This window comes from Lonchura striata, chromosome 6 (assembly GCF_046129695.1).
Source record: "Lonchura striata isolate bLonStr1 chromosome 6, bLonStr1.mat, whole genome shotgun sequence".
NCBI classification, from domain to species: domain Eukaryota; kingdom Metazoa; phylum Chordata; class Aves; order Passeriformes; family Estrildidae; genus Lonchura; species Lonchura striata.
This window is the reverse complement of record NC_134608.1, coordinates 10,873,919-10,900,835: the sequence shown is the minus strand read 5'-3', so window position 1 is coordinate 10,900,835 and position 26,917 is coordinate 10,873,919. Positions and strand designations below refer to the sequence as shown.

At 38.1% G+C, this 26,917-nt stretch overlaps 1 protein-coding gene across 3 annotated transcripts in view; it reads left to right on the top strand.

Moving 5' to 3' along the window:
• Positions 1–18,235, top strand: part of TECPR2 (tectonin beta-propeller repeat containing 2) — a 41,260-nt gene extending 23,025 nt beyond the window's left edge. For all 3 annotated transcript variants that reach the window (XM_077783956.1, XM_077783955.1, XM_077783957.1), the window contains 6 exons: positions 325–414; positions 1,254–1,487; positions 5,030–5,178; positions 16,202–16,343; positions 17,310–17,459; positions 17,710–18,235. In XM_077783956.1, the coding sequence (XP_077640082.1) occupies positions 325–414; positions 1,254–1,487; positions 5,030–5,178; positions 16,202–16,343; positions 17,310–17,459; positions 17,710–17,867 (923 nt within the window). In that variant the 3' untranslated portion in view covers positions 17,868–18,235. The remainder of the gene's footprint in view (positions 1–324; positions 415–1,253; positions 1,488–5,029; positions 5,179–16,201; positions 16,344–17,309; positions 17,460–17,709) is intronic.
• Positions 18,236–26,917: the final 8,682 nt, after the last annotated feature.

The following is a 26,917-nucleotide window of genomic DNA, read 5'->3' as shown; positions in this document are numbered from 1 at the left end:
TTGGTACATTTCTTTGTTTAGGTAAACACTAACAGTACATCTAGGATATTGTTTAACCTCATCATCAAATTGGTCCCCTGTTGAGGACCATTAATATTCTTCTTTATCCTCTTCTGCATTCCCAGTTTCCTCTGTGTGTGTTTACATAGGTGTCAGGAGGAGGCTTCCCCCTCCCCCTAACAGTATCTTGGAAGATTTTAATAGAAAATCTTGTCTAAAATATATTTAATAATTGATTGCAATAGAATTTCTTCTAAATTTGAAATAACACATTTTAACAGAAAAGGGTGTTTCCTATTAATGCCACTTGTTCTTTCTTTCAAGGCACATATTGGAATAATATTGTGCCTCGTGGTACTGCTTCTGCCACAAAATGGATTTTTGTGTTGGCTTCCCCGGCTTCATCTAATGAAGGTTGGTAAATCAACAGTGCAAGTGTATGTGATTTTTAAACAGAGTGGAATTGATGGTGTAAGTAATTATATATCCTGAATTACTTCAGATTTTTGTTGTCTTTTCTGTTTGCAGGGATCTAAAATAGTTGCAGTAGGGTGGAAGTATATCTGTAAAACTACTGAAGATTACAATAACGTATTAATCACTCTCACCTTTGGTGTGGAGTGGCATCCAGCCAAGAAATGGGTGGTCCTCAGGAGTAGCAACTTCCTAAACTGCCAAAGCACGAATTGCCAGAATTTGTAATTGGAAGTTTCAGAGCATGCTTTGCTGAAATGCCTGTAGTAACCAAGTGCTTCTGTGAGTGCAGTTACTGCAGCAAAATTGCCCATTATTGGTAAAAGTGAGACCCTGTCAGGGAACAGAACTGCTGGTTACAGTAGTTAGCAATTGCATTATCTAAGTACACTGGCTTTAGTGGAAAAAATGTGGTTTAGAGCTGAAAAAGAATGCTGCTTTTCAGAGGCTATTATCAAGGATATAAAAGAGCAAAAGAATAAAGAGAGGTGATAGTGCACTGTTACATGTGTCTTCTCTCTATTAGTTCCTTCAAATGAAACATTTCTTAAAATGAGATCACTTACTACTTCTTTTATTTGAGAAATGGAGTATTTAAGTGCCTAAATAAGGGCTTAGGATGTGTATTTGTACTTCAAAGCCTTACACTATGAGTATAGCCAAGAAGCTTTAGTTTTGCCTTCAGATGTACTGATTTTTTTTTTCAGAAAAAGGAGATGTGTAAGCTTTCTCAGAGTGGATTAGGAATTATTTTATTAACACAAATGTCCTTTCCGCAGGAAGCTTTTTGTGGCTGTGCCAAAGCAACAAGGATCTGTTTTGTGTCAGTGATCAGAACCCTCATTTTCGTCCTTCTACGGTGCAGCTGCCACCGGAGGCTGAAATGGTGCACTACTCTGCCTGCCAGGATGCCATTTGGGGCTTGGATAGTCTTGGGCAGATATTCATCAGAACACTTTCTTCCAGCTGCCCAACAGGGATGCATTGGACAAAACTGGATCTCTCCCAACTAGGTATGACATTTTTATTGAGTAGACTGTCTCTTAGCACACCATATTTTCCAGAAGTATCTTTTAGTTTATTGATGTAGAATATAACATTTGCTGGATTAAATAGTACCTATTGGCAGGGGATGGTAAAATATCAGGAACAGATGTGGCTTTCAAATAATTTTCTGGTTAGCCTTTTCTTGGAGGCAAGAAGTTTTCTGTTTGCAAGGTACTTGGTGTGAGTTCAGTGCATCTTGCACTTGGTCAGTCTGAAGTGGCTCAGCCTGACATGGTGCAGGGGCTCCAGCAGCTTTAACTAGGCTGGATCTTGTACCTCAGTGCAGCCATAATCACCTGATCTTGGGCACAAACATCTGAATTTTATGGTTAAACACATTTTTAACTCCTGCCAAGGAAGAATTGTGCTCCAAGAGTTGAATCATTCATGAATGATGCAGCTGATAACACTCATGTTCAGATTTATAGTGATTTAATCATTCAGCATAATGTTTAGAATGTGATGCTGATTATCTGCTCTTTTCATTTGCTTAGGTGCTTGACCATGATTTGATCATTGAAATGTAGTCACATTTTGGAGTTTGGCTCTGGGGTAATCAGGTTATTTGCCAACTTCATGAATAATATTCTCATCAGATTTATGTCTTTAATAGTCTAACTGTTAGAACATTCTTACATTTGTGCTAATCTGCACTCCTATTTCAGGTGAAGGTAAAGGAAATTGAGACTGTGCACCATTCTCTCATCATTTTAAAAATAATTCAACTGGTTTGCAATTTTTCCATTTTTGATGGCAGTGTTCTGTTCATGACTGGTCTGATAAGAGACAGGCAATTTTAACTTAAGGTTTAAGGAAAGGCAGACACAGCTGGTAGAGTTTAAGCCACATGTACAATTTTAGTGTATAGTTTATAATATTTCATGTAAAAATTCTAAAACAGGTGTTTTAAAATTAACTTGTTTTTCAGTTGTACACCAGGTATTTTTCAGATCTGATGAATTGGTTCCAAATCACTCATCATACCATAGTTTAAAAACTAATGCCTTTTACTTTTACTGACCTACAGGATATATTTGTCCACTTTGTTCTTCTGTGTGGTTTGAAACTCTTCTCATAAAGCACTGCTTTCTAGCAGTTTAGACAGGAACTGTTTAACTGAAAAAATAAGTAACTTCTGGACACTGTCTGAAAATCTCAAAAGAATTCATACAGGAAATCAGTGCAATTGGTGCTAGCTGACTGTAATACCTGGCTTGTGAACTTCAGCAGTTCAGAAATTCAACCATTACATTCAGCTGTTCTGTCAGCTCTGGCACATGGTGGTGGCAGAGAAGAGATTTGGGGTCAGCAAATACTCAAACACTCCACTGTAGCTGTCACTGTGGGTTAGCACTGAAATGTGAAAATGTTTTAGGTGTTTTTCCTCCATTTAATTGCATGTGGTACATCACTGCTTAACAAGTGCATATCCATGGCTATAATAGAAAAGCCTTTATTGTTCTAATGGGGCTGAAAAAATTGAAGAGTTATTAATGTTGTGTCAAGTGTATGTTTAAGTTTACTCCAGAAACATTAGGATTGTGACTGCGAGGGCAGGCAGGGTGGGAACAACTTTCTGTAAGGTGCAGTTCAGAATTCCATATGGAAGTGATGGGGTTTACCATCATTAAGGTTGAAATATTCTTATTATGTTGTTAGTATCTTGCCTTTTACATTATGTACTGGGAGTAGCACCTGGTAGATTATTTTGATTAGCATTCCACTATCACTATCAAGGTTTCTAAACACAGTAGAATGACCTTTAGGTTTTAACAATAAACAATGCTGCTGGTTCATGCTACTTGCTCTAAAACAGTTGGTGAATGTGGTTAACGTGACCTTGCCCTAAGATACAAATGGTAAGTGGGAGGAGGGAGAAATCCCAAAACATTTACATAAGAGTTGTGTTTTTGAATATCAAATTGTACTGTAGACGTAAGTGATTCCAGCTATGCCGGGTAGGTGATATGTGATTCCATGTTTGAGTGCCTGATGCTTGTCTGGATCAGAACACTTGGACAGCTGAGGTATCATGTGACAAAGCCATTGCTTCGAGACATACTTTACTAGAAGGAATAATGAGGTTTTAAGAAAGATTTTGGCTTTGCAGCTCAAAGTCAAGTCTCAAGTCTACAAAAGAAAGTTGCTGTAGATGTTCTCATCCTGAGCAGTAGAAGTTTTTGTTTGTCATTTGGTTTTTATATGAAGTTGTCTGGGTAAAGGAAATTTTGGGATGTGAGAGGTTGATTTCTATTCCTGTGATTCAGAAGATAAAATAATTTTGCTTAATGAGATCTGTTTACTACACATAATTAAAAGATAAAGCTGTGTTGTCCTGTTGTTTCCTGTTCTTTCCACAGCAAGCCCTAACAATTGGGAATATTGCATTCTGCAGAAATACTTTGAACTTGCACTCTGTGGGATAAAATTCCAAGCCCCTCTTTAAGGAATGCTGTGTCTCATGCACTTTACAAGGATTTGTTGCCAAATTTCACATCCTGAAAACAGAACTGTTACCAAGAATGGGATATCCCAGGCAGCACTGGCATGTTCAGTTAACCAGCAAGGCCTATTTTTAGAATCTTTAGTTTGGAGTCTGACCAGAGCATTTCTTCTGTAGTGGATCTGTACTGCTTGGGTCCCACTATCTTTGGAACTTGTTTTCCATTACTTAGCTTTGTTTTGTCCAACATGGGGTGAAAATAGGAAATCAAATGTTAGATTCATTATGTCACGTGGCTATTTTAAAATTAATTTGAAAGAGTAAGTTTCAGTAGACAGTTAACTAGCAGTTCTTTTTAGTTTAAAATACCAGGTTTGTATCTCTACTATCTTTGCAGGAATCTAGACTAAGCCCAAACACAAACCATATCAAAATTCCAACACACACTTATTTGGCAGCTTTGTTTTGATGGTGCTGACAGGGTTAAAATACTGCTACACATTTGAGATTGGTGTAATAAATATTTACAGTGGTGAATATTAATCCATTTTATAATCAGTTCCTTTATTTACAGATGTGACACTGGTATGTTAACGCTAAAATGCATAACCCATATGCTCTCATATTTTTGAAATGCTGTTGGTGTTAGGAATGTTCTTTGCTGACTGTATTATCAGATTGACACCTTTAAAAGTCTCCAAGCATGGCCAGTTACAGAGAAGAGTTCACATTAGGTCATGTGAAAGTTTGTCTAGGCACTGATAACATTTGTCATGGAATGGTTCCCTGCTTGAATTTGGTTATTGTAATGTGCTTTAGAAATTGCACTCTCCTATGTCTAAAACATTTAGGTTTAGAAGAGAAATTTCTCACATATGTACTACCTGTTGATTTTGTTCATTGTATCCAGCAATTTTTTTTTATTCTCCCACAAGTTGTATTAACTTCTAATCATTTTTCTGTGACTAAAGCTTGTTTAATACAATGAAGTCTAAATACAAGTTGTGCTTTTTAGCTGAATTTAAAAGGAAAATGCCAGGTTGCTAATAATCTCTTTGTTATTAGGTGGTGTAAAGCTGATCAGCTTGACCTGTGGAAATCAGCATGTTTGGGCCTGTGACACCAATGGTGGCATTTATTTCCGTGTAGGAACTCAACCTCTTAACCCGAGTTTGATGCTTCCCGCGTGGATAATGATCGAGCCACCTATACAGGTAAAATGTTGATTGCAATTCTTTGTAACCCAGTGGTTTAGCTCTATGCTAAACAATAAAACAGTAATTTTAGAATTCATGGAAAACAGTAGAGCTAGGTTTTATGGTAGAGTGTAGCATTGAGCTATGCTGAGTACCCTGTGTGTGCTAAGCAAGAGGCTGGATGGGCAAACAGTGCAGAGCAGAGTGTAGGAAGGTTCTGCTCACGTGGCGTGGTGCTGAAGTGCCTGCCTCCCTCTTCTTTTATTCTCACCCTTGTGAGTCTGGGATGCTTGCTAGGGTGCTGTGCCTAAATTCAGGGACTTTCCTTGTCATGCAGTGGTTTGTAAGCATGCAGTACAACTGCAGCTCTTTTCCCTTGTTACCAGAATGAGCAAACTTTATATCCTTTCTACCTCCCAGCTGGGAGGGTCAGAACTGAAAGAAGCCTCCTAAAGTAACCTGGAAGCATATTTGAAAAATACAGAAAACTGACAAAATCTGTTTCTCCAGTGTCTGTTGTTTAGTTTTTGATTGTTTTCTTTTTAAATCTCTCCTTTAACCGCAGTGCTTGCTTTCATTGCTGCTCTAATACTTTGCAAGTTAATCTATGAAATGGAAGTAATTTCTGTTGTGGGTTACTGTAATGGAGCTGACCTCTGACTACTGATTTCATTCTTTACTCCTTGGCACAAAATCACCTGAACTGAACTGTCTGCTGGTCTAGCACAGTAGCACTGGATGTGTTTGCATACTTGACTGACATTCTATGATGTTGCAGCATTTCTCTTAAAGATTTTGAAATGTGTAGTACTTTCAAAAGTACACATTAAGAAATAGAAGTAAATCTGTGGCAGTGGAGTTGCAATCATTTATTTGGTTTTTACATCATTAGCTTTTAGTTCTGCTTCTCTCTCATCAGCAAGTTTTTGGCTCTTGTGTATCTCAGGGTGTAACAGCAAGGAAGTGCAGGGGAACAGGGAAATTAAAACTGCAGATATGGATCCCATCAATTAGCACAGCACTGGTTAGATGACTAATTCTGTACATTTTGTAATGTGGTTCTGGAGAAATGGTAACTTATTTTGCAGGATAACAGGGCAGACTGATAAATAGGTGCCAGTATCAGTTGGAAAAAGGACTTGGTTACAGTGCTTGTGCTTGGTGTGCTGCAAGTGGGTCTTTGTGATGTAACAACTTGTCCCTGCTAGCAAGGGCAGCAGCAAGACAAGACTCAAGGTGTCAGTGATGATGTCTCCCATAAAGGCAGTATTCTGAAAAGAGGAAGAAGTATTCAATTTAAACTGAGTTTGCCAAGAGACACGGAATTAAACTTGCGTACTATCTTGTTACCAAACGTCTATTCAGGGGAGTAGCCCAAAAAGCTGTTTCTCTATGCTGATACTATTTTCTCTGTACTAAGTGGTTCTCTATGCCTCCACCGAAGTAGATTAAACTACTCAATACAAAGATGTTTACAAGAATTGGGATTTGCTGTGGCTCATGATTTGGCAGTGAGTTCCTTAAGTAGAAAATGGACGAGGTTGAAAAATCAAATTATTTCCCATAATCTTATCAGCAAAGCTGGATGATATTGCCTTCCAAAAATTATAACCTTCTGATACCCAGAGCAGTGTCATTCCCTTTCCTGTTATCTTGCCAACTCCTGACATGGCAAATTTAATGGATCAATGTGAAGGGGCAAGAATTCAAACATTGCATGCAGAGAAGATTAAAACTCATGGGTTGCATGCTTGTTTTGAGACAATTCCAGCATGTTAAAACAAGTCATTGAACAAGCAGCTATTCATGCTTTTGCAGAGGCTTAATGCAAACTAAGAAAATATGTGAACTTTAAAAGTATTTCCAAATACAACATGATGTCTGAATAATGAACTGTTAATTTAATGATATTTGCTTATTAGGAACACCTTACTGTTTTGTCCCTTAATTGACTTTGGCACAGTTCATGCTGCTTTGCTCTTATGTTCAGAACAACAGAAATACTGTAAGAAGTATTTGTGAATGATTCAGCCATTTTCTGTTTGAAGAAGGAAATGAAAATTGTTTTTCACTTGCTTCAAGTACAGGAACACTCTCAAATAATGCAATTTAAAACCAGCTATGGATATTTCATTCCCTAGTAAATGTCAGAGCCAATATGACTTGTCCCAGATCTCATGACTCAGGAGCAGCTTGTGAGCAGCTGCAGACTCTGCTTTTATGGTGTCACTTCTCCTTAAAGGAGTGCTGCAGTTGCACAGCAATCATCTTTGCATAACTTCACAAAAGTATACAGACTGCAGTTTTGATGAGATTTTGCTCATGCTAAAATGAGTGAATATAATTTAAGTTCAGTCTTTGACTTTGTGATGCTGTATTTTTTTCTTAAGACTAAACCCATTCTCATTTGTAACTCATCTCTCTGTCCCTCCTTACTGAAGCATCTCTTGAGATGAAGAAAATATTATTTGTTCTCTGCCCTCCTTCTTTTTTACTTTATCCAGTACTTCAGAAGTGGTTGATAACATCATTAGAGTATCTTGAGCAGTAGTAGTTTATATATAGCTGGTTTCTGTGATTCATCAATTTCATTCTGCAGTCTTAGAAGTAAAATAATTATGTAGTTGAGCAGCTTTTTGAAAGCTGCTTCAAGGACATTGACAAAACTAATCAAAATGCTTTGATGAAATTATTTTAGGCGAGGAAATAGAAAATGTTTTTCCATTCTATTGTTAACATGGAGGATAAAACTATCATCTGTTGTAACACGTTTCAAAATACATACATATTTTTACATATATAAAAAATTGAATTAAAAAAAAAGAACACTAAATACAAATACTATGTATGTAGATAATATAGAGTATCTTTTTATATGTTTGTATCTTTATTATGATTTAATGCTTTTCTTATTTCTGGCCTAAAGGAAAAATAACTAAAAATAAAATAGAAAATTAGTATAGACTGTAAGACTAATTTAGATTATTAAAGGGTAGAACTTGATCAAAAAGTAAGAGTCTTTAAATTGCTTTCAAAGGTCTCCCCAAGTTGAACTGTTTGAAAATAATTCTTTGAACATTTAAGCTTTGATTTCTGGTACCTTCTGAAAAAGTTGAGAAACTCTTCCCACAGTTTAAAAACTGGCCTTAAAAGCCACCTTCTCAGATTTACATCAATGCATCTATCAGATAAACAACTTTATCTGACAAAATTAAAGGAAACAGAACAAATATTTGTAATGAGTGACTAATCATCTACTCATTGTAAATAATCAGCCTCACTCTAAAAATAGAATGAGACATTTTATTGTCACTTCTTTAATTGCTGCTCTTTGTTAATTTGTAACCAAATTTCATAGAGAATAGAATTGAAAAAGTGATGCTATTAAATCCAGAGGTTTGTTTAAATATTCACATAGCTTGTCTGAGCTACAGAGTACAAGGGGTTTGTTTAGGGAAATGTTTAGCTACTGCATAAAGCTTTAATTGTTTATTTGTAGTTGCCAGTGTCTCAGCAGACGAGCACTGCTTGACTTAGTTTGCCATAAAAGTGTCGTCTGAATTTTGTGTGCTTCAAGTTAGAGGAACTTTTGACTTACTGCCCTTCCCATAAACAGCCTGATGATTGTGTCCCTGTACTTTAAGCTTGATATCATAGCTAAGAGAAATTCTCACAGGTAGTAGAAATTCTTATTGATGTAGGAGGAGCTATTTTTAACTTGCACACAGACTTCCAAAAAACTAAATTAAGGCTGTTCATGCTTCCACAGCTATTAAACTATTAAAACTATGAAGCAAATGGTAGTCTAAAAATGCCATTTAAAATTTAGGCAAATTATCTGTAATTCTGAAAAATCACTGCAGGATAGATTTAACGTCTTTCCAATACCTCACATTGAACATATGTCAAGAAAAGGTAAGGAGTTGGTTGTGCCTTAAAGATGAGTGTTAGACTTGTTAGAAACAGTTATCATCATCTTTGTTTTGTTTCCTTTATTTAGATAAAATTCTGCTTACCTTACAGAACACTTATTGTGGATTTGGGGACTTTCTTCTGCATATGCCTTGCTTTTGCATTTCTCAGTTTGATTTCTGTTGTTATTAAGGCCAGTTCTGCATTAAGTGGTACTTAGAGGATGAAGTGGTGAGCAGTCCTCAACATGAAAGTTAAACTAAAATGCAGGAAAGGTTTGTTTGAATGATCCTCAAGAATTTAATATTTAGAGGAGAAGGAAATTTTTCTGTTGAAAATGCTTTATAACTTTTACTTCAGAATCATCATCTACTTCTGAACATCCTTGTAATGGAAGTCTCTGTTCTTTCCAATGCACTATTCACATGCCTGTTCTTTCCAAGTGCAGTGGTTTTCACTAGCACAGACCAACTTGCATTACTCAGCCATTGCACAGACATCTTGCGAGTTACCATGAGTTCTGCTTTGGAGTGCTGAGATGAGATTCAGAGAAAATATATTTTATTAACCAAAGTCTGCTTAGGTTAGAGAAGTAATACAGTCATTAGGCCTGGTTCTCTCTAGAACAGACTAACTAGTCTGTTCTATATATCTTCACTCATGTGAGGCCTCTGAAGACATTAATAGGGAGAAGATTTTCCTGGAGGACTGCACTTTCCAAGATGATGTAGAGAAAAGCTGTTTGGCAGTAGTAAGAGCAGCTGTCTCAAGGTGGGTTGCAAATAAGTACAGGAGATCAAAGCTTCTGCAGCTGTGTCTTTTGTTTAGCTGATTTAGAATGCCATAATGTTTAAGTTCAAGTCTGTGCTATTCTTCACAGGCATGCCTATCTTAAGTAATTGTAAGTTACATAAAAGTTGCTTTTAGAGGCTGAAAAAAATGCAATTTCAGCATTTGTTCTGAAGTTGCCTCATGCTGATTCCATTGCTGAGTGTCGTGCTTATTATCTTCCTCCTTGTTGCTAGTTAAGAAAACTGCTGTCACTGTATTTCACTGTAGTTTGCTGCTTTGGAGTTTTAGCCTTCTGCTGGTTGTTTTAAGGCACGGCTATCTCCGTGTTCAGAAAAGCAGGCGTGTGGCCTGTCGTGGGAGATAGCAATTATTATCAGCACCAGAAGCCCCAGGTCACAGAAAGAGCCCAACGAGCAGTACAGCCAGAAAATTCAGTAGGCAGTCCTTCTGTGTCCTTCTAAAACGTGAGCTCAAGGTGGTGTATTTACTTTTTGACAAGGCTGGCTTACATTTAAAACAGCAGTTGTGGGAAAGAGAACCTTCAGTTTTCATACTTCAGTTTGGTCATTATTTGGAACTTCCTCATACCTGCAACTCTTCCAATATTCCTATATTTTGGTTAGTTAACACAGAATTAGATGTTTAATTATTCTTCAGAGAGATGAAGAAATATATCTAACATTCAGTTGGGTAAATAAAGTAACCACAACTGTCATTGTGTTTTGACAGTTTTTCAGAGTTATTCTATTGAAAAATAAAAGCACTGTGGTATAAAAATGCATGGGTAGAGCAAGGAGACACCCTGGGATATATGATGAACATATCAGACCCTTTGACCTTGAATTAGGAGCTTGAAGACCCTTCCCTATAATCCCCAAAAATGCTTTCTCTCCTTGGTAAGGTATTTAAGTTTCAAAAACTAAAGAGGGGCACTTTCCAGGCATAGGTTGCATCAGAGGGTGTTTTCCTGATGCTCATTAAAAGTGTATTTATAAAAAAAACAAAAGCCTTGGTTACTCAGGTTTGCTTATACAAGGGTTTTATTACCTAGTGTTAAATTATGTTCTCTTTCCTGGGAATTTTCACTTAGTGTTTACTTAACGCACATTTCTGTAAATAATTAATTCTTGTTTTCCTAATAGTTCAGTTCTTCAATATGTAATTAAAAATACCTGTAGTGGTAATTACAGAGGGCTTATCTCCTACATTACAGGTTATAATCTTAGTTATAAAAGAGAAGACAGTTGGGCAAACCTGATTAGGCCTGGAGTTTGTATGGTCTCTAAAGTGGTTACATGTAATTAAAATTATTTATTTTTTTAATTGCTTCTAAGGAACAGTTGTACTAAGTATTTTTAAAGTATTTTATGGTTCTGTTGAGAATGTGGTGAGTAGTTGCATGGGTTTGGTTTGATCTTTTCTATGATTCAATACCATATGTTGTTGTCTTTCCTATGTTTCTGCAAGAAAAAAAAAAAAGTTGGAGTAAAAAATTTAGAGCTGACAGAAGGGAGAGGTCAGGGGATTTCCTCCTTGGCTTTGCTTTGCCTTCCAGACTGTGCTAGTCATAGACAGCAGAGTAGATACCTCCTTGGTTGGAAGTACCCAACTAAGACCTTTGTCCCTTTTATTCACTGAAGGGAGAAAGTGGGGAAAAGGGTCCTGTTGTTGTTCTAAGGCTTCTGAGGAAAATAATGCTCCAGTTGTACAGACAATAAATAGTTATGTTTTTCTGACAATTTAATGCCAGCTTTACTGAAGAACGTGTGGCATCAAGGAAGACCAAACAGATTGATCTTTACTGCTCCTGTATAATGCCTTGAACTTCTCTGCAGAGAAAAAAGCAGCACTTAATTTAGCAAGCTAATGCTGAAAAGGCTTCATTTAAGTGGACCTCGGAAAATAATATGTAAATAGGTCTTTATTGCGGGAGAGTCTCTCTAAATTGCATTCTTGTTATCCTCATTTGGAGGGTCTGGATGTTGGTAGTCATGAAAACAGATTAGTCTGATACACTCATAATACTCAGGAGTGTGAGAAGTATCCCTCATGTGACCTTACATGCTGGCCTGGACCAGCTGAAGGTGTTTCTGCTTTTTCTTTTGAAGGCAAGGAAAACATTTGTGCTGAATGTAGCCACCAACCTGTTACAAAAAGGATTAGGCTCTGCCCGACTGATAATGTTATGTTAGTCTTCCTTATCCTGGATATTTGAAGCAGAACAGAGATAATGGAGGTTTGCTGGTATGTGGACTCTGTGCTTCTGAAAAGTGACGTGGAAAATGTTCTGGTGCCTTTTTTGTGTGCGTGTGTTTGTCCTTTCTTCCTTGACAGGGAACTTTAGCCATTTGGGTTCAACTGTGACCAAGAAGATAAAACTTTTGAGTAGTATGTAGGGGAGACTGGGTGGAGAAATGTGTTAGTTTTTACTTTGGATTTTGTTTGATACTATTGTTGAAGTTAAATACTTACACTGCAACTTACTTCTCTGTGGTTTGCAGAAAGAGAGGCAGTAACTTGCACCGAATTATACAGCTAATGGACAACTTGGTAACTTAAATATGTTTAGCGTAGACATTGTTTCCTGATATCAACAATTTGCCAGTTATGTGATTCCTTCAAGTTTATTTCATTTTTCACAACAGACATGAGGAGCTGGTTTTCTTTGGTTTTATTTGTAGCAGACAACAAATATATCCACAGCTCTTAGTATATTACTTTAATGTTGAAAAGGACATACTTGATAGTGTTGCAGTCCATGGTCCTGGTGGGAAATTCTTCATATCAAAAGACAGGGAGTGACTGGGGTGTTTGTATCCAAGGCACCAGAGGGTGGGGAATCTGCATTCAGATCTGACTGGCTAAACCCGTCAGACTTGTGAGATTTTTAGAGTTTAGAAATGTTTGGCACCCCAAGTAACAGAAAAACAACCTTCTGCAATTTTTTTCAAATAGCACTGGATCCATGAATGATCCATAACAAGTTGATCTCTCACAGTGGTGATTACATTGTGGATAAATGTATAGACAGTTTACAGGTGCGTCAGAGCAGGAAGGCTGAGAGACTGCTGCAAGGTACTTTAAAATTCCAGATTCTCCAGGAAATTACAAATAGGACATGTTTCACAGTTGGAAGTTAAACCAGCTGAGTAAAGGCTACGCTGAAATAATTTATCAACTTTCATGGTTATCAGTCTCTAAATGTTATCAGCAGATTTATGAATTTGCAGATATCTTTCTTTAGTGCTATGAGACAACTCTATTTAACCTTTAACTGCAGCTGTAGAGATTTTCTTGTTATATAACTTATAAAATACTTAAAGCATGCTTATGGTAATTAAAACTTAGTGAAATTGGGAGATAGCTGAGATAACATCAGCATGATTGTTCTAAGAAAATACCTCATTATGTCAAGAAAATGTAAAATTAATTTTATCTACCTTACTGTGGTAGCCATGAGAGTACCTTCTTGTAGGTGGCTGCTTTCTGGGTAAAAAATAAGCCAGAAGTCAAACCTTTGCAGCAGGCTCTAAGAATTGCCTGTATTTGTTTCCAAACAAATTTCCTGGTTTGTGCCAAAAGCTGTTGTATGTAATGATGTCACTGTGTGTCCTGTCAGCTGTGTCCTTTACTGGCTGCTCCACAGCAGAAAGCTGGAGAGTAGAGCAATTGGCTGGATCCTTTGCAGTAGTAGTAAGAGGATTGTTTTATTATGTGAGGTTATCAGAAAGGGCTGACTAGCCTGAAAAAGGAAGAGAAACTGGAAGTTAAATACCCAGAGAGGCAGGGAAACTTAAAGATGAAGTGAGCTCACTTAGGAAAGCAAAGAATGAGAGGAATATTTGGCCAAGCTTTTAAACACATTATTTTGATTTTGATTATTGGAATTTAGATGTGTTGGTGGTGCAGAATAGGGTAGAAGTAATTGCTTTGATTACACTTGAGCCTGCAGTGGTATCAGGAGCAATTTAGCTGAGATTCATACAACTCCTTTTGTGGCTCTCCTTTTGGGTGTTTCCTCTTTTTGGGTGTTTCCTCCTCTTCCTTCTGCTTTTTTTAGCTTCCACTACCTGTAAATCTTTAATAATGCAGAGGCTTAGGTGGCAGGTTTAAGCACTCAGTAAGTCTTTTTGGATGGAAATACTCCTCCAGCTCTTTCTCAGAGAATTCTCTTCTAGACAAATGAGAGTAGAAGAGAGGTGTGGGATCCTGACATATGAGAGTGGGGAGCAAGGTGCACCAATCTCAACAGTTCAGCAGCAAAAGTCCCACCAAGGTGTCAGGCACAGTTTGGGATGGACCCTGGTTAGAGCATGAAGTGTATTGCAGAGCATAGACAGACACACTGTCAATCTGTGGTGTGAAGGACATGGGGGAAAGGTGACAGAAAGTCCTAAACCTAAGAAAGAGGTGACTATTTAGAAGAATGTGGTAAGAAGGAGATAAGTGGATTCGAAAAAATGAAATATAAAAAAAGTGTGAAAGGCAAAGGTGTCCTGTTCATGCAGTACTTCAGCCTGCACAAGTTAGTAACTGCCCAGCTCCTTGTGTAAAACATGGGATTGTAAAACAGGAGCAGGAGGGTGCTGAGGGATGTGGTGAGCAGGAAACTGCACTGGTGTGAGGCACTGCCCCATGGCAGTGCTGTGGGAACGTGAGCAGAGACAGGGGGGGAGTGAGAGTCAAGGTGGCTGTAGAAAGAAGCAAATAAAAAATGGAGGGGAGAAATGGAAACTGGGCCAGGAGTAGGGATCACTTCCAGAAAAGGGGCAGAAGTCCAAATGAGAAAATCGTGTGGGGTTCTGGGGTGTCTTGTTTTTAGCATGGTTTGGGCATTTGATGGGTTGCTTGGTTGGTTTTGGATATGTTTTGAGTTTTTTTGGTGTGGTTTGTTGTTTTGGGGTTGGGTTTTGTTTGTTTGTTTGAGATTTTTGTTCAAAACAGTAGTTTCATACCAATCTGAAAGTAGCTAAGCAGGTGGTATTCTGTGTAGTCAGTGCTTTTCAAGACAATTAGTGGCTTCACTTCTAAGTGTTCAAACTGCAGCCACTTGTGAATTTGCTGTGACCACAAGTAAATACTTGATCAAGCCTCTACCACCCTCAAGCTTCCAGTGAAGGGCAAATACCTAATGAGAGGAAAACATGAGAAGATAGTCTGTCAAGGGCCTTGAAACCTGAGTAGACAGGGTTGATTTGGTGATGCAAGTCAGACTTGGTTGTAGCTCGGTCAGACCCAAGTCAGCACCAAAATTTTAAAAGCAAAACCTAAGCAGGTAACTTTTATGTACACAGAAGGCCCATATGGGATTGGGCTGTGTGCTTATATATACATGCAGATCATGCTTCTGTATCCCTTGGTTTGTACATACAGACAGCTACTTGCTCTTCTATTTAGTACTGTGAAATTTCAGCTTATGCCCATGAGGCTAAAGCAAGGAGTGCAGTGCTGCTTTGTGAGGAGATTATGTATTTCAGACATCATACTGTCTTCTGCAGTGCCTTTACTAGGCTGCTGTGGAGAAAAGCTTTTTTGTTTAAAATCCATGTTTTGTTCAAAGTCCACGTTTTGCAGGATATTTGCAATCATCCAACCTGATTAGATTATAGGTTTTGCTACAAAGTCATGATGTTATGTCAGTGCTACTGATTTTGAGTTAAGTAAAATCTCTGTAAAAGCAGGTGGAATAAGGACATACCTGGGAGAAGAATGAGAAGTGGGTTTCACTTATGTTTGCCAGTGTTGTGGATCATGTCCTGCAAGTGTGGCTGCTCCAGTACTGCAGTACTCTGCAATGAGTTCCATGGATGTTTTCCCGTAGAGTGGAGTACAGGCAAGAAGGCAGATCATCATTTCATTGCAAAGAGGAGACATTCAGACTGTAGAAATGTACTGCTTTAGAATATGCTTAGAAATAAAGTGCAGGTTTAGTAATGTTAGGAAAACTTTCTGTTAGGCAAGAGGAAAATACTGCATTTTGTGCATTTCATTGGAAGAGCTCCCTCTTCCAACTTGCAGTTCAAACTGTAGCTGATTGGAATAGCAGTGGTTAAGCAAATACTAACGTTATTAGACTTGAATACTGAACATTAAATATTAATATCACTATCAGTATTGATATGTTAATTCATGTTCCTTTTGCACTTACAAAGAGCTAAAGTTCTTGGAAAATGGATAATTGTGTACAATAGCACATAAAATATCAGATACATTTCTTCCTGTCTTTAGTATCTGGTAAATATTTTATTGCTCTTGTGTACTTCTATGAACAACAAATGCTACAGTAGTACAAAGATACAGTAGTACAAAGTTTAAATACTATGTTTAATTTTTATAGCCAGTAGGAATCAACTTGGTCAGCATTCATTCAAGTCCAAATGATCAGATGTTGTGGGCAATTGATAGCAAATGGAATGTCCATGTACGAGTTGGAATTACAGATGAAATGCCTGTAGGCACTGACTGGGAACATGTACCAGGTAAAAATTAATGCATCAGTTCCTTGTTGTTCCTGACATTTTCTCAGTGGTTTTATTTTGTTTAGTTTTTTTTTCTTGTTGCGTTTTAAATTGGATAGTAATGCCTAAATTTTTTTTTTAATCAAGTGTTTGATAAGGGTTATTTTTTAAAAGGTACCTTGGTTTTACTTAATAACACTGAGTAGTTAACTGGGAGAAGTACAATTTTTTAAATTAATTTCTGATGTGTTATTTCAAGCTGCTGCCACTCAATTAGTAAGTGGTACAGTTCCCTTTCAATTAAAACTAAAGCAGAATTCCTAAGCAGTAGGGAGACTGATGTACTGTGGGGTTTTGTATTTAATTGTGATATCACATGAGGTTTCTACCTAGATGTGCATAACAAAAACCTTACTCTATTTCTCACATCTTTACTAATCCTGTGTGCTGGATATGTCATGGATTTGGTAATTACACTTCTGCCATGGCCTTTAAATAAAACTAAATTTTGTTTCCTTCTAAGTAAATGTGCATTGATGCTGTCTGCTTTTTAAAGACCTGCCACTGCATTAACTCATGGCACTTGGTTGCGGAGTACTCTTGTGAAGAGGGAGCAGGAGCCCACAATGTCTGTAATGTTAACCATTTTTACACAAATTAAGATTGTAATTGTTGGCTTATTCACCATGTGGTAGTCACACACAGTGGGGGCTCCAAAAGCATGTTATGAAGGTCCTCTAATTGGATGTTGCTTGTGGCTGTGGCCACATAACAAATTATATCCATGTTGGGATAACCCTTATGGTCAATAGATGCAGGGAGTACCAAGCCTGCAGTTAAAAACCTTTTTTTGTTCACCAGTGCTTCATGTAAGAATATATAAAAACTATTATAGTCGTGATGTCTGCTCTCTGCAGTACTTTCTGCAGGTGTATTTAGTGTCCAGGACAGCCTGATTATTCCCTCCTCATGTCCAACTCCCTGCAGGTTTGCAGGCCTGCCAGCTGGCTCTGAGTGCCAGGACTGTGTGGGCACGCTGCCCCAACGGAGACGTCGCTCGCCGATACGGCATCACTGACAAGAACCCTGCAGGAGACTACTGGAAGAAGATTCCTGGGAATGTCTCACGTTTAACAGGCAAGTTGGTTCTGCATGGCAGTCTGTCCAAAACATTGTGATGTCTGCTTTGAGCTCTACCTGATGGTGCTCAAGATGACCATATGCAGGGAGAGCCACACACACTGTGTTCCACCAAGAGTGTTTTTATCACATTGGTAAAAACCTTCTCTGGGTATAATTGGGAAAACAGGTCCAAATATTGTTTATTCAGTGTTTAGAATTGGAACCTGCTACTGTAATTAAAAGATGGATAATTTATGCTTTGCAGTGACCCATCTAGATGAACTGTGGGCAATCAGTACTTCAGGATCTCTGCTCCAGCGCCTCACCAAGACCTTTAGCCATGCCCATAGTTTGCAGAAAAATAATGACACATCTGTTCTGCTTCACCCTGATGATTTGGAAGATGAATGGGAAGTGATATGAAGTCTGTCAAGCTTGTGAAGGAGTGAAAAAACAGAAGGACAGAATTTCTGTAATGTATGTACAGAATATTGGACCAAAAAGCCACTCATATTGGACCTGTGATATTAGCACTTTTCTATTGGAAAACTGACCTGTTAAATAGCCCCAAAGCTGTGAGTTCTAATATTTGTTGCATAATCTTTTGGGAGACTCTTTAGGTGTGGCATACTGCAATTGTTATACTGTACTACTGTAAAAGTTCCTTTGGAAATATAACTTTTAACTTAACCTTACTAGCAATGAAAGTGAGTACTTCACAACAGCATGCAACTAATGTACTGATTTTGAGAAGGAATTCTGTTGCATTAAATATTTCTCTACAGTGGAAACACTAAGCATTTCTCAATTTCTTCTTGTATTTGGAACTCCATACCATACTGATGGGATCACTCCCTGACTTTTGTACATATATTTAGAATTCTTTTTCCTTGCAGCATGGAAGAAAATATGGTGAAGTATTTCTTAGTAAGATCTGAGAACATCATGATTCCACAGTATTGTCAGAATTAACTTAGTTTGATCCATTTCCATATAAATAATTGCAAGGCTATACTAACCTTCCATTTCCAGAAATTTTGTTGATAATTTGGCTTCATTCACAAGGTAGAGGTTTGGATTACAGCTAATATCAGGGGGACTTTTGCCCATTTCTGTAGCCATCAGGAAGCTGACAGAGTTTTGGGGGTGAGTCCCAGCTTGGAATAAGAAGAGGTCGCTTGTTGAGTTTGTAGTACAAAGCAGGAATGTACAAGGCAGCTTTCATAATTCCTGTTGTGCTGTATTTGTGCCTCCAGCCAGTGCTTTAACATTTGGACTCATATTGTTTTGAGTACCAAACTTAGATCTATTAAGAATAAAATGGTAATTGATAGAATTACCTATATATCCCATTAAAAATTGTGATATTGTGAGAAAATACTTAACAATATTCTGATTTTTAGCTATGTTAGCTAAATTTTGAAGTGTCTTAACAGATGTTGCAACAGAAGTATGTGATGAACTGGGAAGTAACCTAAGTTAATCATTGCAGTTTATTTTTCTTTATACTAAATCTTGTTTGAAAGATACCTCATCTTTTTTAAGCAATAGAATTATAGATGAGAGAACCTGAGTTCAGTATGTAGGCGGAGGAGTTACTTTGTGTTTGTTATAAGCTTATAAATCATCCGAATGTTTTGAGCAGCTGCTAACCAATACTGTAAAAGAGCCAGCTTCAGGAAGGGCCAAGAGTTGAAAAGTGGGGATGTTTCTGTTTTCAGAATTCAATACAAATGGAAAAGGATGTGTTTTCTTTTTAACCTCTGTTCTCTTTCAGAATAGTTCGTGCATGTCGTGCACTAAACTTGGAACAAGCATGGTGCAAGGTGAGAATGAATTGGTGGAGAGAGAAGTTACGTCATTTTTTTTAGTAGCACTTATAGCATTGCCTTTCAGTTCTCAGCTGAATCTCAGTCCTACAGGAAGGACAGATTTATTTCCCTTTTACAGATTGTTTGCTTCTTTGCTAATCTCATCTCTATACAGAGATTACCCCAGAGGGATTCTTTTAGCCTGTCTGGAAGTGGATGGTAATGGATTCAGCTTGTGAAGTAACCCAGTCTGTTTCTTGTAAGCATAGCTTGGTGTCTTGAGGACCCCAAAGAAGCTGAAATTCAGCTTAAAAGTATCTTATGGCAACTCCCGAGTCAATCACTTTGGAGAAAGGACATGAGAAAGAACAACTTTTCTGTGCCCTCCAAGCACCAGATGCTCAAGTACAATGGCATTATTTAATAGTGACACTTTTGTATTACATTTTTCAGAATCATCTTAGTAATGGTTTGAGCTTGCTAGTTGTTTATTTACTGTATAATACTGTTCCTTGCTATGGTCGTTAATATTCAGTTGGTGTCAAGAGCTCTTACATACTACTTTTTAGGGTAGTTTCAACAAAATTAGAATGGGTTTTTTTACTTTTACTTCTGTATTTAGGTTTTTGGTTTTGTTTGTGCTTTAAGACAAAGTGCAATAAATTAGATTTTTAAGAAATAAATTACTGTGGTAAGACTCATCTTTTGTGTGATTTACAAGAGAATTCTCTATGTCTGACAGTTGTCTTGTGGTGAAAGACTGTGCCCTAATGTTGCCCCAGAAAACATGGTAATGATAATGTAAGAACCTGAATACTGTGAAGTTTATTTTATCTATTTTTTTAAATTGTGACAGGGGTGTCAAGCCAGCAAAATGTTCATCATTCAAGCAAAGACAATTAAACATCTCTCATTTGAAAATTATGCTTGTTGCATCCATATTAGGATAGTCTTGCTGTAATAGAAGTAAAAAATTTCTTTCCTTGCATGCTGAACAAAAAAATGCATGTTGAATATTTTAGCTCTCAGTGAAAAATATGCATTTGTGGTTCCAGCTAGAAAATGGTCCAGCAGAAAATGGTGATTGTACCACGTGTGCTGTAGCTGCACCCTTCCTTGAATTATTCATTATCTGAGGACTTCCTGTGTTTCTGACATTTTACTGGAACTGCAGCTGGGGTTTAAAAGAGAACACCTTGGCTTTGCTTCCCAAAAGAAAGAGCTGTTTCCTGGCTGAGTGGGGACCTGGGTAACTTCACACAAGAGAACCTAACAGTGATTAATGAGGCTTCTGACTCTTAAACACACTTCCAGCCCCAGGAATCCTGTTCAGATTCATATGGCAGGGTCCTTGCTAATTATCATAGCTTTTATCTTGACAAACTGGTTCAGCTGCTTCTCTGACTCCTGCAGGGAAATAGTAGTCTCCTTATAGCACTGGCTCCTTGCTATTATGCAGGAGTAATCCTGATGTCACAGCTTAAGGAAGATGTCTGTGATGTGTTGTTGTGAAACCAGCTATCTTAGATAGATGAGAAACTCCTTTGTCTCACAGCAATAAAAATAAATAGGATCCTGTTAAATGGTACAGAGAAGGTCTTTCACTAACAAGTGTCAAAGAAAATAAACTAATTCCTTAGCTAAGATAGTAGAACTGTTGATATGAAACAGTGGGAAAATTACAATGAGAAGCACTTAATTACGAACTTGGGTCACTGTCTAAACATAACTTTATTTCTGCAGTACAAAGGTTCACAAGTCTTCAGCCTCCGTTACCTGTTCAAAGAGTGTTGGATGGAATAGACCAGGATCTCCCCTTCTTCCCACACACTTGTGAACATCAGAACTCCATAACTCCCCTACATTACTTTTCATAGATGAGTTCTGCCAAGCATTTCAAAAGCACTTGTGAGTTATTTCAGACTTGTGTGACATTCTGGTTTATATTTTTGCTTTTCTCTTGGAACTCCTTCTAATGAGTGAGCTTTTGCTAGTTGTTTCAGCCAGTTCTGGGTAGATTTCAAGGAACAACCTTGATACACCTTTTCAGTAAATGCTGTTCTGAGTATAAAGGTTTGAAATTCAAGTGCTTGTATGCCTATGGCCTATCCTGGTTAATTAGCAATTACTGAAGCATAAATTGTTTTTGAAGGTATGGAGGTCTCCTCATTACTTTGGTGTAAATTCTCATGTGTCCAGATTTACACTAACTGGCCCTGTCTAAATCCCATCCCTACTGCCAGGAGTAGAGAGGTAAGACTGGATTGAGGATTTCCAGCTGCATTTCCAGCTATAATTCCTCTTGCAGCCTTCCTGAAAGCCAAAGTTACATGTTGGAAAAAGTATTATAGTGGCAAGTAGCTGGGAAAGACTAATGGATCCTGTGCCAAATAAAGTAGATCACCCTGATTTTTTGATAATGAATTATCATAGTTAAACACTCTCACATCAGCAGGACAGAAGAGAACTTGTAATATATAGGACTAGATTTTAATTACTGGAAGGAGAAAGTTGAGTTGAAGTCATTATCTTTTGTGAATTACTACAACCAGAGCTCTACCAATAAAGATTAAAATGTCTGGATGAATAAAATTATCTCCCTAGTCTGCTGAATAGCAATATCTGGGTTTATCAGTTATGGATTTCTCACTGCTTGAAATTGAGATGGGAAGTGAGGTTTGGGTTCAGTGCAGGAAATGTTTTGGAATGTTCTGTGGCTGGTATCACACTAGAAGCCAAGTGAAATTACCATGATGATTCCTTTAGCCTTTGAGTCTGTCTGACTTGAAATCTATTTAAATATATCCATCAAACTGTTGTATTAGCCATAAGGTTAAAATCCTGCTTGATACTAGTGGAAGAAAAGCATAGAAAATAAAGATCTGTTTGAGAATCTTTGTGTTCTTTTTATATATGTCTATGCACATACATAAAGGCTTTGATTTCTGTTCTGTAAAAGCCTATAACAATGATAATAAAATACCAAAAATGTACTAAGTCTTCCAAACTGAAAAATGCCCTTTCCATTTTGGCCCTCAGAAATTACTTCTAAATACAGGGATTTCTATAGGCTGTGATTCTGATAGAGGAATTGAATAGTACACAGCTGAATATCACTGAGTGAAGCTGCAGTTACGAATTAATCTCTCAAACATTATTCACTGTTTCTGGTACTGAAGAAACCAGTGACTTGTTTTTCCATTTTAATATACTTTTCTCATAACCTCAGCTGAGATACACTTAGAGCAGATAAAGGAAGGAGACTTCCATTTACAACACTTGCGTTTTGAATCTCATATCCAGAGAAAATGTACCTAAGGATGTGTACAGAATCTTATTAACGTCCTGTACTTACCATCTTGGGTTTGCACAAGTGACTGTGCTTTATTTGTATTCAGTGGACATGCTGTCTAATCAGTGTGGGGAGCCTTTGCCAAGAACTCTCTGCTGTTAGGGGTGTGCAGAGGTATCTTGTGTATGGAATGGAGAAGTGACACAGGTGTTAACATCTCTTGAAGCATGAAATGAGAATACTCAACAGATGACTCCTTGCTGAGGCTGTCACGCTGCTGTATTTTTCCCTAAATGTGGGCTGGATGAATTTAGCTAAGCTCTGTTGGGTCAGGTGAAAGATCAAGCTAACTAGATCTCTCCCAGAAAAAAAATAAAAGGCTGGGAGGAAAGTTCCAGGGAGGCCCCCAGCAGAATTCCTGGCACGTGTGCCTCGCTACAGAGCAGGGGGATGTACCATAGAGAATGAATTTGCTTGAGCTGCAGGGAAAAACTGCAACTGCCAGCAAGAAGCCCCACAATCCCTGGTTGTTCTAGGGAACAGACCAGCCAGCTGATCATGGGAAGTGCAAAGTAAGTAGGGTAATTGCTAGAATGACTGAGATTTTACTTGCTCAGCTCCCACGCTTGTCTTGCTAAATCCGTTTTGTGCTTCAACAGATGGTCTAAGGTCTGTTTCCTCTGGAGCTGCACCCAGCACTGCAAATTTGGGGATAAAAACATGTGAGGCAATGGACCTGCACTTTGTTCCATGGTGCTGTGGTGAAAGTCAGACCTTTTAAGTTAAGGAGAGCATGGTAAATGATCAGTGTAACACTTTGAAATAACATGTTTGGCACTGTTGGTTCTCTTAGTAATTGCTGTAATAATAACGTTGACCTTGTTAAATATTAACATTGATGCCATAGGTATAATAGGTACTTGTGTAGGAGATCTTTTGGGCTTCAGGTCTCATTAGCTGATTACTTAAAATATTGCCAGCATGAGCCCTGTTTAAAACAACAACAAAAAAACCTGAAACGTGATTGTCTCTGCTTGGAATGGATGCATTGGGGAGCTGAATCTCCTTGCTTCTAAGGCCTGTTGATGGCTTTTCATTCTGTTCTTTGCTTAGTGGGTAAATCATTTTCCTGTCCTTTCATGTGTTTACATGATGCCCATATAGAGCAAATCCTGTGAGGAAAACACAGGCAATTGAGTGTCTTATAGGGCACCTCCTTTCCTTCTTCCCCATCTTGCCACTTGTAATTGCTGTAGGATGGGAGTTGAGGTCCAGGGATGTAGTGAAGCAGCTCCTTCTACTTTAACTTCAGTTTTAATAAAAAAACAAAGCTTAAACCAGCAGGGTTTTGTGTCAACTTTAACCTTGTCTTTGGTCCTCTGCAGCATGCTTTTCACTATTGCTGGCTGCTTGCAATATAGTGACTTCTTAAACCTGATTTTAATAGAAGACTTTTGAGGTGGAAGGTAACAGATGTTTGGGTTTTTCCTTAAATGGGTGAGAGATGCCATATTTTTCCAGATGAGTTTCAAAGCATACCAAGCAAGGTGAGCTCAGCTTTCACTTAAAAGGCCATGCTTCATTCAATCCCTGAGTGTCACAATCATACAGCCAGTGGTTTCTCAGGGCCACGTTTAGAAGCAGGTTGGCATCTACCTTGCTGTCAGCTTCAGGGACCTCAAGAATAACAGTGTCTCTGCAGAGCTGTACTGCCAAGAGCCCAGACTTCAGAGCCTCCCTCAGCACATTTGTTCTGGGCAGCGTGGACAGGCTCATAGGATCCCCTGCCTGGTGAGTTCTGCCAGCCTCTGTGGGGCATAAGAGGAATCTTTTGCAGATCTGGACAAATAAACGGGTGGTTTCTTAGGTCTGTCTCTTGCTTTAAGTCTAGGGTACCCTGCTAGAGTTCCAAAGGTCAGACAGGGTGGAACACATCAGCACAAGAGACACAAAATTGCATTCCTGGTAAGTTGTTATTACAAATACAACTTTGTTCATGCTCTCTGAGAGTGAATTTTACCAAATTTCATTCAGTTTTTAATTTTAAAAGTTAAATGTTGAGGGGAGCAGCACAGCCCATATTGTATCTACCCTCTACAATTATTTTAGGACATTGAGTGACAGTGATTTTCCACAAGTAACCCATTTCTGACCTTGAGATGGATACTTTTAAAATCCACTGTCTAATGGACCCAACAATTAGGCCTCTCACCCAGATGATTTGCAAATTATTATCCTGTTTGCATTTTGCATTCAAGATTCTCACTTTTTATTACTCTCAGTTTTACAAGTACAGCTTGTTCAGAGTGAGTAGATTTAAAATATCTATTCCCAAATTCTTGAGTGGGTTGACCTGGGTCACCACTGAAACTTCCTTGTAGATTTTCCTGCACTTTTTCCATCTAGTTTTTAATAGAAAGCACCACAGTAGTTGTATGCTTCTGTAAACAAATGTGGTCCACTTGGCAGTGCCTGATGAAACATCTTGGAGAATCACTGCACCAGAAACACTGCTGCAGTGGGAATATGAGCATTGCTTTCACCCAAAAAAAAGAAAATAAATCTGAGTATATTTTTGTTAGCACTAGTATTGTTGATCTCTTGACTTATATTCAGCTGTTTTCCAAATAGCAGATTAGGAGTATATGGATTCAGTTGTCATGTAAAGCTCAGGAAATACTGGCCACAGTTATAACTATGATGATTAGGAGAAAAACAAAACAATTTTTTTTTTTACTATTTTGAAAAAAATATTTTGTGAAAACACAGCCAGGCAAGTAGGGAATACTGGAATGCTTGTATTTCATATTTAGTCCTATTGGTGGCAAAGCTTTCACTTCAACAGACCCTGGATAGGCTTCAGGAATATTATTAGTAGGCTTTGCCATATAACATCTCTGGAGGCAACTCTCCTTATATTCAGCTAAGTAAGATGTTTCTGGAAGCCATCCCAGGCAAGTGATTTTGCAAAATAAATGGATCTTCTTTCTATAACGTGATAGTCTTCTTTGGCAGTGACTCATAAAATTTTAATATGGATGACACATGAGAAAGGAACCATGTTTTTTTCCCCCCTCTCTTTATCCCAATGTCTCTGCTGTAGTCCACACAAGTAAGGAGTATCCTTGGGAGCCAGTTTTTGCCACTGGTTGAGAAATAGGAGCATATCTTTTCAAAAGATAGTCAAGCCAAGGAGGTCTGTGGTAGTAGTTTAGTGTAGTATTGCAGTTTTGTTCCTGGTTTGGGGTGAAGTCTTGCATTGCATAGTGCTAATGTAACTTTGTTTCCCTCTGATATTGATGTGTTCACATCAAAGTTGCTGCAAACAGCTGGAAGCACCCAAATTTCAGAAAGGACATTCTGAGAAAACCAGTAAGAAAACCCCCTTGGGAAGAGGGGGCAGGGATGAGAGGGAAAGAGCCTTGAAAGAGTACCTACCTTAATGTGTGGTTGCTAGGGTGAGCAGTACAGTGATGATTTCAGGGACTGTTGAAGAGAGTAATTCTGACCTGTGAAAGAGGAATGAGGAAAGAAGAAACAGGCTTAAAGGCAGGAAGCATTTCCTTATCATAAGACTTACTAGGTTGTGCTGTTGTCAGGAAACGGTCACAGTTCCATTGCATGAAGCATTTAACATTGGACAAAGGGACCAAACTCTGTAATTATATAAAAGAATAAGAACATCTATCTGCCAGAGACATTTAATGTTCTGTTGCTTTGCTTGATACTTTTATGTAGGTGGTATCACCTTATTTTCACTTCTTAAAGTACTTTTATGTCCCTTCATGTTCTGCTTGGTAGATCTGAATGATGTTAGCAGAAAGTCAGGAATTCTGAAGGTGAAGAACGTGTGCATCTTCCTTTGATGTCATTTTCACAGAATGACAGAACATTAAGAGTTGGAAGGGACCCACAAGGATCATTGAGTCCAACTCATGCATGAATGGCCTCTGCAGCCATTTGGTGCTGTGAACACACAGCAGTTTTGCACATCAGTCCTCCAGCACTTCTCTTATCCATGAGAACATTCAGGGTTTATTGATGGCCTGTGTGAAAACAGTACATTTTGTTATAGAAGAGGCAAAAATCAGTGCCACCAGCAGGCTCATAACATGTGACATCACCTGTAATAGATGTAACATATCAGGGGGTTGGGTTGGTCTTTTTGTTTTCAGAATCAGTATGTCACAAATGTAAATAAGAAAGATTCCTTTGACCACTGATGATTTGACATTACAACAATATGGGGGACTTATAAAAGGAAAATGGTTAGACTTGTGTAATAAATATATTTTTGTTAAGCTCTAGTTGCTGGTTCCAATAGTCTTTCTCCACAGAGGTGATCCCTCCACAAGTGGATGCTAATGTGT